The 14,354-nt window shown below is 41.1% G+C and overlaps 1 protein-coding gene across 2 annotated transcripts in view; it reads right to left on the reverse strand.

The window, feature by feature from the left end:
• Positions 1 to 14,354, reverse strand: part of LOC137506082 (neuronal acetylcholine receptor subunit alpha-7-like) — a 237,989-nt gene that overhangs the window by 105,353 nt on the left and 118,282 nt on the right. For both annotated transcript variants that reach the window (XM_068233573.1, XM_068233574.1), the window contains 2 exons: positions 10,736 to 10,930; positions 7,648 to 7,734 (listed from right to left, as the gene is read on the reverse strand). In XM_068233573.1, coding sequence (XP_068089674.1) covers positions 7,648 to 7,734; positions 10,736 to 10,930 — 282 coding nt within the window. The remainder of the gene's footprint in view (positions 1 to 7,647; positions 7,735 to 10,735; positions 10,931 to 14,354) is intronic.

The raw sequence follows: 14,354 nt of genomic DNA on the forward strand, positions 1-14,354 counted from the left end.
ACAAGTCTCTAAGATTAGTATTCAAGTGTTTATAAATGGTAAGATGGAAAGCGTACTGTATGAGATTAAATTGGGATGCAGCACACAAAAACAAAAAACACAAACAAACAGAAATAATTGCTGTATATTGTCATTGCTTTCATTTATCAGCACTGTCCCTTAGCTATTTCTTGCTTTATTATGTAAATTTCAATAAAGAAGTATGAAGTGCAAGTTTCATCTCTGAATTTTGCTGTTTTAGTTTTAAACTTTCAAGCCTTTAAGTTTTGATCTCAGGTAGATCTTTTCAGGGGTATTCTTGCAATGTCATTTCCCTTTCACATACATCTGTGCTTCGTTTGAAAGTCTGATGCCAAGCCTCAACTGCTGAGTGTAAGAGCTCTATACATAGACATTAACAGACTAACATGTAGTTACACTTCCCACTAGTAAGATAGCACAGCTATGTGAACATCAAACACCCAGGCCCTTATTTTGTTGCAAGCATTGAAAAACTTGAGTTATACAAGTTTCCTATCGAGCTTTCTTGCATACATTTTACTGGCTGGTATGATTGCAATGACTGCCTACTGCCTGGCAGTTGAACTAATCCGCTTGAGCATTAGTAATCCACTTTCTGGCATGATATAATGCAATTTCCATTGCATTTGCTATATGGGACTGATCCAATTCACTTTTTAACCTAGGAAATCATTTTTCATCTACTGCTTAACTAGTTACCCTCCCCTGGTACAAGTATTAACGTCCCTGAAAATCTCACTTGAGCTCCCAGGGGCGTAGATCCACGTTTTTGTCTGCTTATTCTTGGCACATGTGCGCACCTGCAGCCCCTCTCCCCCACGATAGTGAACAGATTGGCAAATAGGAACATATGTTCCTAAATAAAATCTAAGTGTTTAAAGTTGAAATAATTTCAGTTGCAACAAGCAACAGCAATCATTCCAATGTAAATAACAGTCACAGTAATTTCCTGTTTGCTGGAATGCAGCTTGAGCTGCGTTCTAACCAGACAGCAAAATGTGTGGAGACATCTAATGGCCAAAAAGAATGTTAGAATAAAAATAAATGAACATACATTTCCTATCCCTATAACAAGCCAATCAATTCATTATGACCCCTTATAACACAATAAAAAAAAAGTATGCTATGAGAGTGTATCACTGTTACTTTTGCAAATAAGGGCTTACACTATTGTTAGAGTACTCAAAATCACATAATGGAAAAATATACCTTTATTTCCAAATAGAACATTGTTGCCATATATTGTACTAGGGACATAATTTAAAGGGTGTAATAACTGGGGTAAATGGGCAAATAATATGTGTGAGTTTAATTATATTAGCATATTTTATTTTAAAACTACAGTATATCAGCTGAAAACTGAGGAATAATGATTTATTTTTCTTATTCACTTGAAAGAGAACCCGAGGTGTGTTTAAAGAATGTTATCTGCATACAGAGGCTGGATCTGCCTATACAGCCCAGCCTCTGTTGCTATCCCAAACCCCACTAAGGTCCCCCTGCACTCTGCAATCCCTCATAAATCACAGCCGTGCTGTGAGGCTGTGTTTACATCTGTAGTGTCAGTCTCAGCTGCTCCCCCGCCTCCTGCATAGCTCCGGTCCCTGCCCCCGTCCCTTCCCTCCAATCAGCAGGGAGGGAAGGGATGCAGGCGGGTACTGGAGTTCTGCAGGAGGCGGGGAGAGCAGCAGACTGACACTATAGAGATAAACACAGCCAGCTCTGACAAGCTGTTTGTCAGCAGCGTGGCTGTGATTTATGAGGGATTGCAGAGTGCAGGGGGACCTTAGGGGGGTTTGGGATAGCAACAGAGGCTGGGCTGTATAGGCAGATCCAGCCTCTGTATGCAGATAATATTCTTCAAACCACCTCGGGTTCTCTTGAAATGCATATAAAATAAAATAATTCTTTGCAAAAAGTACCATATAAAGAAAGCCTAATTTGTGTTTGGAAAAACAATGTACAGATCATTTCATTGTGATAAGTAGTGATTAAGTTATTGCCGAATGAATGAACGTACTGCTGAAATGTGAAAATTGCTAGGGTGTTTAAGGGGAAAAATCCTCAAAGGTGAAGTGGTTTAGAGCTGAAATGGTTAAGGACAATAAATCAATGGTTATGAGATCAATGGTTAGGGTAACAGTAAAAAAGGGCGCAGGAGGCTAGTGGACAAATCGGGCGCCGCCATTCACTCCTATAATAATTAGCGTTTAATGGGCGCCGAACAGGAAAAAAGGGCGCCCGAGAATAATAACGTTTTCCAACGGCGCCCGAAGATTTTTCATGTTTTATAACTGCTTGTGATGATTTACGTTTCTTATTTCAATAAAACATTATTTTAAATGTTATCCCTTACTGTTTGTAAAACATTATTATTCACAAAACAAAGCGATCAGTACGTAATGTAAATTGTAATATATTTTATCCCTTACTGTTTTTAAAACATTATTCTACACACAATACAGTGAGCACTAAGGATGGTCTTAGGTTTAGGCACCAACAGGGTGGTCTTAGGTTTAGGCACCAACAGGGGGGTCTTAGGTTTAGGCACCAACAGGGGGGTCTTAGGTTTAGGCACCAACAGGGGGGTCTTAGGTTTAGGCACTAACAGGGGGGTCTTAGGTTTAGGCACCAACAGGGGGGTCTTAGGTTTAGGCACCAACAGGGGGGTCTTAGGTTTAGGCACTAACAGGGGGGTCTAGGGGTTAGGGGTAGGTACAGGGAGGGTTACTTAGGCACCAACAGGGGGGGTCTTAGGTTTAGGCATCAACAGGGGGGTCTAGGGGTTAGGGGTAGGTACAGGGAGGGTTACTTAGTAATTTTTTTTTTTAAACGTTATTATACGTTTCACGATTTATACGGAAGATTAACGTTTTTACAATTGCCGATTTAATGCACATTATTTAATGATTTATAACTTTATAAAACATTAATTTTAAACGAAATACAGTACAATACATTTTTAAACGTTATCCATGCTTATCGTTTAAAACCCTGCGCCCTTTTTTCCCAGCGCCCCTTTTTAACGTACGCAGTGTTTCCACCTGGGTAAAGGAGGTAATACCATAAGTGTAGTTTTCTTCTGCAATAATTATTTTTAAAGAACAACTGAAGCCAGAGGGATATGGAGGCTGCCATATTTTTTTTCCTTTAAGCAATACCAGTTGCCTCGGATCAGTGAATAATGGCGCACAGCGCCTATGCATAAAAATGGCGCCACATTAAAAAGATACGCTTATCGCTATTTATCGTTAGTACTGCATAATAATGACGCACAGGGAAAAAAGAAGAAAACGGCACACAGTAACGTTATTTATCAATAGTGGCACACACTAACGTTATTTATCAATAGTGGCACACATTAACGCTATTTATCAATAGCCCCCTACATAAGCCAAACTGCAGACGTTATTTAACTGCAAAATGGTGAATGGATTTAATGTAACACTGTAAAGTTTAGGGTTAGGCACCACCAGGGGGGGGGGTCTTAGGGTTAGGCACCATCAGGGGGGTGGTTAGGGTTAGACACCACCAGGGGGGTCTTAGGGTTAGGCACCACCAGGGGGGTCTTAGGGTTAGGCACCACCAGGGACTGTCTTAGGGTTAGGGATAGGTAAAGGGAGGGTTCTGGGTGAGAGTAGGGTTAGGTATAGTTACAGTACAATATACACCACCAGGAGGGTGGTTAGGGTTAAGCACCATCAGGGGGGTGGTTAGGGTTAGGCACCACCAGGGGGCTGGTTAGGGTTAGGCACCACCAAGATGGGTGGTTAGGGTTAGGCACCACCAGGGGGGTGGTTAGGGTTAGGCACCACCAGGGGGGTGGTTAGGGTTAGGCACCACCAAGGGGGTGGTTAGGGTTAGGCACCACCAGGGGGGTTGTTAGGGTTAGGCACCACCAGGGAGGTGGTTAGGGTTAGGCACCACCAGGGGGGTGGTTAGGGTTAGGCACCACCAGGGAGGTGGTTAGGGTTAGGAACCACCAAGGGGGGTGGTTAGGGTTAGGCACCACCAAGAGGAGTGGTTAGGGTTAGGCACCACCAAGGGGGGTGGTTAGGGTTAGGCACCACCAGGGGGGTGGTTAGGGTTAGGCACCACCAGGGGGGGTTTATGGGTTAGGGGTAGGTACAGAGAGGGTTCTGTGTGTTAACGCTAAATAACGATAAGGCTTTAATGCTAAATCACAATAAGGCTTTAACGTTAAATAGCGATAAGCGGCAAACGGATTAGCGGCAACACCGTGCGCTATTATACTCAGGTGCCATTTTCAGATGTAAGCACGTCCCCTGGCTGTCCTGTTGATCCTCTCTGCCTCTAATACTTTTAGCCATAGACCCTGAACAAGCATGCAGCAGATGAGATGTTTTTGACATTATTGTCAGATCTGACAAGATTAGCTGCATGCTTGTTTCTGGTGTTATTCAAACACTTCTGCAGCCAAATAGATCAGCAGGGCTGCCAGGAAACTGGTATTGTTTAAAGAGACTCTGTACTGAAGAAAACGTCCCCTTGGGGGTACTTACCTCAGGAGGGGGAAGCCTTAGGGTCCCAATGAGACTTCCCCCTCCCCTGTAGCTGCAGGCAATCCAGCGCTGGCTCCCCCGAAGTCTCCCGCAATCCGCGCTCTACAAGCCTGACAAGGCTTGATATATTTAACTTCCCTGGCTCCAGTGCGGAAATAGACGGAAAAAGCCGATTTCTGTCAGGTCCGCTCTACTACGCAGGTGCAGGAGGCTTGCGCCTGCACAGTAGAGCGGCTCGATAGCGATCAGCTATTTTCGCCTATCTCCGAGTGGAGAGCCGATACTGTGCCTGCGCTGGAGCCAGGAAAGTAAATATTTACATCCCCGCTGTTCGAAGGGGCACAGCGAGACCGCGGTGGGACACAGGAGGATGGGGGAAGCCACTATAGGATCCGGAGCCTTCCCCTACCTGAGATAAGTACCCCCCAGGGGAACTTTTTTTAGTTACAGGTTTTCTTTAAAAGTCAATACATATGGCAGCCTCCATGTTCTTCTCAATTCAGTTGTCCTTTAACCTTCCTGGCAGTAACCCCGAACGTAGCGTGCCAGTGCGTAGTAAGCCGCGCAGGAGGTTTTCTCAGGCCCTGCTGGGCCGATTTGAGTAATTTTTTTTTTTTGCTGAACGCAGCTAGCACTTTGCTAGATGCGTCAGCACTTCGATCACCGCCGCCCCGCGCTCGATCGCCGCTATCCGCGTCGCAACACAGCCCCCCCCCCCCCCCCTAGACCCCTGCGCTGCCTGGCCTATCAGCGCCAGGCAGCGGCAAGGGGTGGATCGGGACTGCCTTAGACGTCACGACGTCCATGACGTCGGTGACGTCATCCATCCCCGTCGCCATGGCGACGGGGGAAGCCCTCCAGGAAATCCCGTTCTTTGAACGGGATTTCCTGATCGCCTATCGCCGGAGGCGATCGGCGGTGCTGAGGGGATGCCGCTGAGCAGCGGCTATCATGTAGCGAGCCCTAGGCTCGTTACATGATTTAAAAAAAAAAAATCAAAAAAACGGCTGCGCTGCCCCCTGGCGGTTTTTAATATACCGCCAGGAGGGTTAAATAAACACCTTCGAGTAAAAGGACTGACTGAATCAGGTGGAGAGAATGCCAGAATGATTATTTCTTGCAGTAAAGTATTTCTTGCATGGCCAGGCAAGCAAATATTTGAAAACGGTTATTTGCATGAATTAAAATAACACCAGTCCATAACACTGGCAATTGCTGTAATTGAATGGGGTCCCCAGTGTGTAGGAGCACGTTTATAAAAACATGTTTTATTAGTATCATTATTTCCTATATACATCACTGATGCTTTCTGCAGTACTTTACATAGCATACTGAATGGTTGAACAAGTCAAGTCAGCACTTTACATTGTATTTGAAACAATCAAGTCATCTTATTATTTTTCCCTAAGGAGAGAGGTAGGAGGCGCCCTCAGAGTACTCTTAGATTGTGTGCCAATGAAATATATTAAAAATCTAAAATTTGTAAGTCCAACTATGTTTTTTCTGACACAGGCATGCCCCGCCCAGTCTACAATGTAACTGACTCCTGTGTATGCCACACACCTTCTCAATCCCTGGTCATGCCATAGCCTTTGCTATGCAATTCAAAACAAGGCAACTGTCATGTGAATAGTAGTTCGGCCCAAGGACAGACTCTGTTGTGACTACAGGTACTTACCAGAGCTTAGCTGTGTTGCTGAGGTGACAAGAGCACATATTGTGCAGTGATACTACCTGTACATGCTCAAAGTACCACTACAGAGTCACTTTATCTTTGCATGCTGAGAAGGATTGGCAAATCTGTTTTTTTTTTACTCATAGTTCTTGACTGGTACACATTTCTTTGAAACATTCTTTTGTATTTTTCCCATGATTACCTGATTCATCATGACCAAGTATAACATATATGTATACGACATGGAAGAGATATTCCACTGTCATTAGAAAATTGCCAGAAATATTAATGGGTGCTGCAAAGGTTTTTGACACTGTAATATTATTAAAAATTATCTTTCTATTTCAGTCTGCAGCCAGTTAAGATTTTCCTGAAACTGATTATAGGCTCAAAATGTCCCGTTTTCCAACCTTGGCAACAGTACTGAGTGTACTCTGTTTGGAGTACAGTTGCCATTGTTACTAGAGTACAGTAGCATAGTATAGGAGCCATTCTTACCCACCTACTGACTGGCAGCTAAGTTTGGCAGTGTCTGTACATGGAAACAAGGTAATCCAGCTGAAATAATGTTTGAGGTTGTTGCAATATTTAGAGCTGAACTGAAAGTGGTGAGTTTTCCTCAGAAGAAGAGGAATTACCCTTTAATACCTGAAGTGCTTTCGCCACCTATAGCTAGACTGTAAGAAAAATAGTATATTAAGCAAAGGTTGCAATGTGATTCCCTTCCATTAACTGATCCAAAACCCAGTGTCTTCATTTAGTAGATAAGTTTAAATTAACAAAATTAAACCAATACAAAACAGAAAACATGAAAACTTCTTGACCTCTTTACTCGGATTCTAAAAGGATTTACGGTAATACTATAGGAGCTCCCAAAATGTTTGACATATTTATTCCTAAATGAGTGCTGCCAAGGGCCATTCTCTGCTATATGACAGCCAATGTGGCAGTAGCAGATAACTGTACCTCTTTGTTACATATTTTTGCATTATTCCTACATTGTTATTACGGTATATAGTTAAAGCGGATCCAAAAACTAACTATAACAATTAACTTGTCTATATATCTTATCTAAAGTTTAGATAGTTTACACACAAATCTAGCTGCAAACAGCTTTAATAGAATATGATTATTTCTTCCTGTGATACAATGACAGCAGCCATGTTGTTTGTAAACATTACACAGAGGCAGGCTTATCTGTATCTTGAGCAAAGAAAAACCTAATCCCCCCTCCTCCCCTCTGCCTCTGAAATCTCTGGCTAGTAATACACCCCCCCCCCTCCTCCTGCCCAGACTGAGCTCCCATGAGCCCTTGCTACTGTCTGAAAGTGCCTTGGCTCTTTGAAAACCTGTGGGTGTGTATTATTTTGAATTATATAATGCAAGTGAGCATAAATAAACAAGGGTAACAATCCAAAACTGACTTACCTATAAGTGGTACAGAATCTGATGTTGCAGGCATAATCTCCGCGACAAGCAGCATGAAGACGGTCAGTGATAGGAGAACAGTGATTCCTAGGTGATCAGGAGGGAAAATACTAATAAATACTTTCTTAAATCTTCTTTAACGTTGTAGATCACTCTTTCAGATATGACAGTAAAGCTTAATATGGAACTATACCACTATTTACACAACTTCCATATTTGATGCAGCCCTTGAAAAAGTCAGTCATGGGACCCAGGATTCATTCACAAAAGCCTACAGCTGCAACAAGTGTGGGTGTTTCCTATCCAGGGTTCAGATCTCACACTATGCACACGCTGAGCCATCCTACCAACCTTTCACTTCACTTATATAGAGGTTAATAATTTGTGGCCCCCACTGCTGCTACAATAGAGTATTATGATTATGAGACTGTGCTGTAGCTTAAATGCTGTCCACAAAGAGTTCATCTCTTACCAGAAGACAGAGAAAGTAAGCTGGGTCAGGTAATCTGTGGTGACAGGAAAAACTGGGCTGTACACAATTGTATTATGGGATAGGGGAAGAGTCAGTACAACTTTCTGTTGAGTAAAATTGCATTTTGAACAAGAGGGCCAGCTGGTCATTTTAAAGTTTGGTAAACCTGAAGTGAAAAAAATAGTAAGTTAGGTACCTAAGAAGAGGGCAGGATATGAATCCCATATAGCCTTCCCTTTCTTCTCTTAGGCCTCGTTCACATCATTTAGCGCAGATGGCTGTGCGATTGGAACGCAACGCGTCCGATCGCACGCCATCTGCGCTCCTATGCGCTGCGCTGCAGATCCCATTCATTACAATGAATGGGATCTGCGCTGCGATTCCCAAAAATGCGTGCAGCACGCGATAGCGCAATCGCGCTGCCACGCAGCGCATATGATGGAAACGGTAGAAGGGCTGTCTATGCCCTTCTACCGTTCTTGCGTGTCGCACACTATACGCGCTGCCAAAATGCGGACGGCAGCGCGTATAGTCTGAACGAGGCCTTAGGGTCCATTTTCCAGTGCTGTCATGCCATTAAAGTTAATCGACCTGCAGGTCGAATACATCTTTGGCCCTCTTCAGGCAGGCTCTGGACATACTCAGCTACCTGAGTGCTCCTAAAAATGAGGAACTCCATACTGGGCATGTGTGAGCCCGGACTAGCATGCCCGCAATACGGAGCCACTTGGCCTGAGTACTTCTAAAGCCTGTATGGAGAAACTCAAACACACAGAAGGACGTGAACAAGGTACAGCGGTGGAACGACAGGACAGAGAAGGCCAGGAAGGCTCTCTGGGATCCAGAGCCTTTGCTCTTCACAACTAAATTTGCTTTAATATATCCATCGCAAACACTCTAGGGACCATATGCAATTAACTTTTTCTCCTGTGTTTTCTCCTGGGAGATAATTTTTCATTTTCAATTAATATTAACTTTTTTTGCATTTTGCAGTAGAAAAAGTACCAAAAAGTAGGTGAAAAAGTACTATAACAATTTTTATTTTGAGTATTTGTTTACTTGCTGGTGGTTTAAAAGGCATTATTGACAGGTTTGAAAATTAGAAAACTGAGGTGAAAAAGTGAATTGCATATGGCCTTAGGTGTACAAGGTACAAAAAAATAGTGCTTTACTAATTAATGGAAAATGACAAATTCATTAAAAAAGAGGAAGCAGAACTTGGACTTCAATATGGTTAAATCATATGTTCTTTATAAGCAGAAACATACCAGAAGTCATGCATGTGACAGAAAATTCTAGAGATACCTCTGCAAAATCAGATGGCCAATGCATGGAATCCAGCACAGTGATAGGCTGAGGAACACTTCTATAGTGCCATAGCAAACTGCTCCGAGATTCACATCTTGTGCTGCAAAAGTGATATCTAATCCCAGCTACTGCCTGCTGGGCCAGAAAACCTGGAACGGAAACTGAATATAGATTTCTATCATTCTGCTCATCCCTATTGAAACTGGGTAGGAACCTATTTTTAGAATTATTGTAGAATAAAAACAACCACTTTACCTCTTTCTCTTTCCTAATGCGAAAATCCAGTGCAGAGTCTCCCTGTTTTAACCACAGTTCTTCAAATATTTTTTCTACTTGTCCTAGCCTTAACAGACCTCCTTACCCACTAGCCACTGACTGGACTATTTCAGACATTTGTGGGAACCTACCTTTCTCTCTTAAGCTACCTACACACATACAAGAATTATTGGGGATTGAGACTGGATTCCTTGGGCTCAATTCGCGGAATGATGCTGTACAGACACATCCCTAGCCTTGAGGCTAGCGATGTGCTCTGTGCTATGGAGGGGGCGGAGGGAGGACGATCGGCGGAGGACGGAGTGTCTAACCAGTCGGGAGGATTAGTAAAAAGCATTTTGAACTGTCGTGCGCGGGCATTGGGGGTCATTAAAAATCAGACGGGAAGGATCTTTAGCGATGCCAGATGCCCGAGCAGTATCGATCAGCGGCCGCTGTACACACATAATCATCTTCAGCTGAAATGGTCGTTATCGGTAATTTCAGACAACAGTTATCGCATGTGTGTACGTAGCTTTAGTCCTGAATTTGTTTGTAGGCAATGGTGATGTGAGAAGCACCGCAGTATTGCAGTTCCATTCATTTCACAGATAACAATCCCGACACAGTAGGAGGCAATGGTCTTTAACTTATAGCAGATAATAAACTGTAGTGTTGTCATTTAATATTTACTTCATTTATTACTTGCAGTTGCGTTTTACAGTTCTGTCCCAAGAGCTGTATTTCACCAAATTTCAAAAACTCATTCTGCATTACTGTATATGGAAATACACTATCTTGCTCCTGTTCATTTAACCACAATGCCACTATGCAAGGTTTACACATGCTGACTTTTAATAAACTCTAATGTACTAAAACTCGAGTACTATACTTTGTGCTAAATTACAAGCAGTACAATATTTGCAGAATGAGACTACCAATGCCATGTCTTGACAGAGATGCAATAAAGTTCAGGCAATTTAAGATCCATTCTGAAATTGAGAACATCATTTCTACATCTTTCCTTTATTACTTTTACAGTGCATTACCTACCCAGAGATATCTTCTCTCCTGAATCAGCAGGCAGGAGGAATACAAGCAATGCCAATCCAGATATAAGGACACACGGTATTAGTAAATTTAATCCATAATATAAAGTGCGTCTGCGCATAGTCACTGTGTAGGTGACATCAGGATAGGGCTCCTTGCAGCAATCATAATACAGTTCATTTCTTTTTCCTGGAACGTCTAATTGATACAGAATATAAAATAAATGGGAAAAGAATTGTCAGTAACATAGCAATAAATAGTTGTGCAGAAAGAAGATGTAAATAAATACAAGCAAAGCCACAATATTAGCGATTTATATGTTGCTTAATTTTGAAAACAAAGAAAATTCTGAGAATTCCCCATGAGGAGATAAACTAGTCCACAATTTGTTGGTTCTGTCAGATTTTAACGGCTTACTTTTTTTTGCTATAGTGGTCCTTTAAATCAAATGCGGGCATATTCACAATACACCAGTAAATTTATCGTGCCCACACAGCAATGTTATCAGTATTTTACAACTGACATAGAGTGCGTTGCAAGTATATACACCACACACGTTAAAGGTACATTAAAGAAAACCTGAACTGAAAATTAAAAGTCAAAATAAACATACACAAGTCATACTTACCTCCCGTGTAGTCTACTCCTCAATCTCTTCCTCCTCTCCCGCATCCTGTATGTCTACTGTGATCAAGGGAATTCTCCATCCTCCATTTTGAAAATAGCCATTACCCACTAAAAGCTTTCTGGTCAGCACACTGTTAAACTGTAACATCGTCCACTTGAGCCATAGGGAAACATGGATATTACCGGGCATATCAGTTGTCCACTCAGCTATAACTGACAGCAACTGATATATTTCAGTTCTAACAAAATGTTGTCAGAACTGGAAGGGATTGTTGTCAGAAGAAAATGGTGAGCTTCTGAGAGGAACTGATGGCAAGGTTACTATTTAATGTTCATTTGAAGTTACCTCATGTGTTTATTTTAAATAATTTTACTCTGTACAGGTTCTCTTTAAGCGCATGAATACTGGTAAAACTGCTGTGTACTTTGTACACTTCATAATTTCACTGGTCTTTCATGAATATGCATTACCTGCTATTTCACTGAAGCTTTTGCTAAGGTCACATTGGTGCATAGCTGTAATTGGCAAATGATTAGCAAATGTGCAATTGCCCCTTCACATGTAGGCAATAGGGGTGGTAAATGAGATGAACATAATCTTGAGTTGTTGCAGGATTATGCAAATTTTGTATAAAATTTATACAGATTGAAAATGGACCAATCCAATCCCGTCACGGAGAAATTTGCTTTGGCCATGTCATACGCTGCATAAATTTGCATGCATAATTTTCATAATTCTCAGAGGTATTTGCAACTCATTGACCATCCCTGTGGAGGCAAGCTGTTGAGCACTTTGTGCGTGAATGGAATTAACTGAATTTTTACCACAGTGCCATTGATTGCCTAGGATCACTGCTGATCTCAAATTGGTTAAATCTATTGCTTATGTGTCATATAAATGCTATTCAGGGTGAAACAATGGGGTTAATGCACAAACCAGTGTTATATTGTAAATAATGACTTCATACACAGATTACCAAGTCAACTTTAACACTGAATTTCCATAACCGTAATGTAAGGCACATTTTTTTCCCGTCTTGTGGTTGCATAATTATTTATGTTTGCCACCATAAAAATAACAGAAATGATTTATAGTTTTACATTAGCTAATGTACAACTGTGCTTACAACTGTGCTTGCACATAACTGGAATAATGTATACGTTTACTCATGTAATTATTTATTGCATGAAATAACTCAGCATGTAGCTTTTACGTGCGGTAGCTGTATGTACATTACACTTTTAGTTAGTGAACCAAGGTAAATATAGCATACATGTTCTTGTAACATAGATTATTTATATATACATTCCATATATCTCCTGAGAAGTTAGGTTCTGCCTGACAAATGGTGCTAAATGAACAGTGCAGACTATAAAATATAAACCATTTTAAGGACATTTCTTGATTCTTGATTACACAAGCAAGGACAACAGACTTCATTGCAACTTCTGACAACTAGCAGTCTTGTAAATTGATATTATTAAAAATAGCTTTTGAATTAATTTTGCAGCCAGCTATGCTTTTTCAAAATTTCCAGTGTACAAATCAGGATCCCCCTCTTCAACTGCATGGATAGCCGAATTCACAGAGCATAACAAAATAATATTTAAGTTCTCTGTATTACATTTTTCTTTACCCTGAGTGTTTCATACAATGAGTGATTATATTCAGACACCTAAATTTCCCATCTAGTCTTGATTGTATTTTGTCCATCTCTACCCAGGAGATCACTAGAATCACCAGTCTCAAGAATTCTAGAGCAGATAAAAGGAAAGGCAAGGAATATGCAGAAATCCTTGCTATGTGTGTTGTTGTTTTGGAGGATTTGTGTTCTTCACAATAGTGGAGTAAGGCTTGGTTCGTACTGCACGAATCAAAATCTCACTCGGTAAAAACTGATTAGTCAAACGGATCAGTTTTTACGTTGGGCATCAGTTTTGCATCTGTAAGTTCTGTTCTGTTAATCGTTGCCACCCGCTTGTATACCCACGACACATACGACTGATCAGTCACGTGGGAATTATCGCAGATTCCCTGTATTTGCCTTCCATTCACTAGAATGGACCGAATGGATCTGTTTCAAATGGACCAATGTGTGCAGATCCTATTGATTAATAGGATCAGTTCACATCTGTAGGGGTCAGTTTCGATCCCTTCCGCTAAACAGAAAGTTTGTTAGGACAGTGTGAACCAAACCCAATACTTTGAATCTTTTTTTTTATTATTATTTATAATGCTTTCTAAGTAGACACCATCAAAGAAATGAGAAGTACATTGTAAAATTATATGTATTTTAACCACTTCAGGACCAAACCAATTTTCACATATCAGCACTGCTGCAATTCATTCGTCAATAACGTATTACTACTAATTACACCTAAATGATCTATATATTGTTTTTTTCAGGACAAGTTAGGCTTTTAGCATGTGATAATCTTGTTTAGTAATTACCTTATTTTCAATGCATTTTAAAGGGAAAAGAATGGCAAAAAACATAAAAAAACACACTATTTCTCCATTTACATCCATTATAGCTTTACAATAAACAGTGCTAATTATAAGTTGATAGTAGATTGAGAAAGACCAGGCACCTTTCCCTTTAATCGCTTTATTTGGTCACCCAGACCTTTTTCATAAAAGACAAGCAGATTGCCATACAGTCTATTGGAGATACGTCAAACCTGCATCAGTAGACCGTGCTGAAGTGTATCAGAGGCTGGTGACCAGGGGTGGACGGGGTGACACAACAGCTGACGTGGTGAAGTGTATCAGAGGCGCAAACTATCGATGATTATAAGACCTTATTTGAAAAAATAATAGTAATATATCCTCATGGCATATACTGTATATTTAAAAAGCCAAGTTCCTAAGTTAACAATATATGTTGTTTCTTTCATATTCTGTCCCTTTGTTTTCATTTTGCAAGTCTTTTATTTTGGTACAGAATATGCAAAAATGTAATGGGCCTCAACCCTAAAATTCTCTGAACTCTAT

The sequence above is a fragment of the Hyperolius riggenbachi genome, chromosome 1 (genome assembly GCF_040937935.1).
Source record: "Hyperolius riggenbachi isolate aHypRig1 chromosome 1, aHypRig1.pri, whole genome shotgun sequence".
NCBI lineage: Eukaryota > Metazoa > Chordata > Amphibia > Anura > Hyperoliidae > Hyperolius > Hyperolius riggenbachi.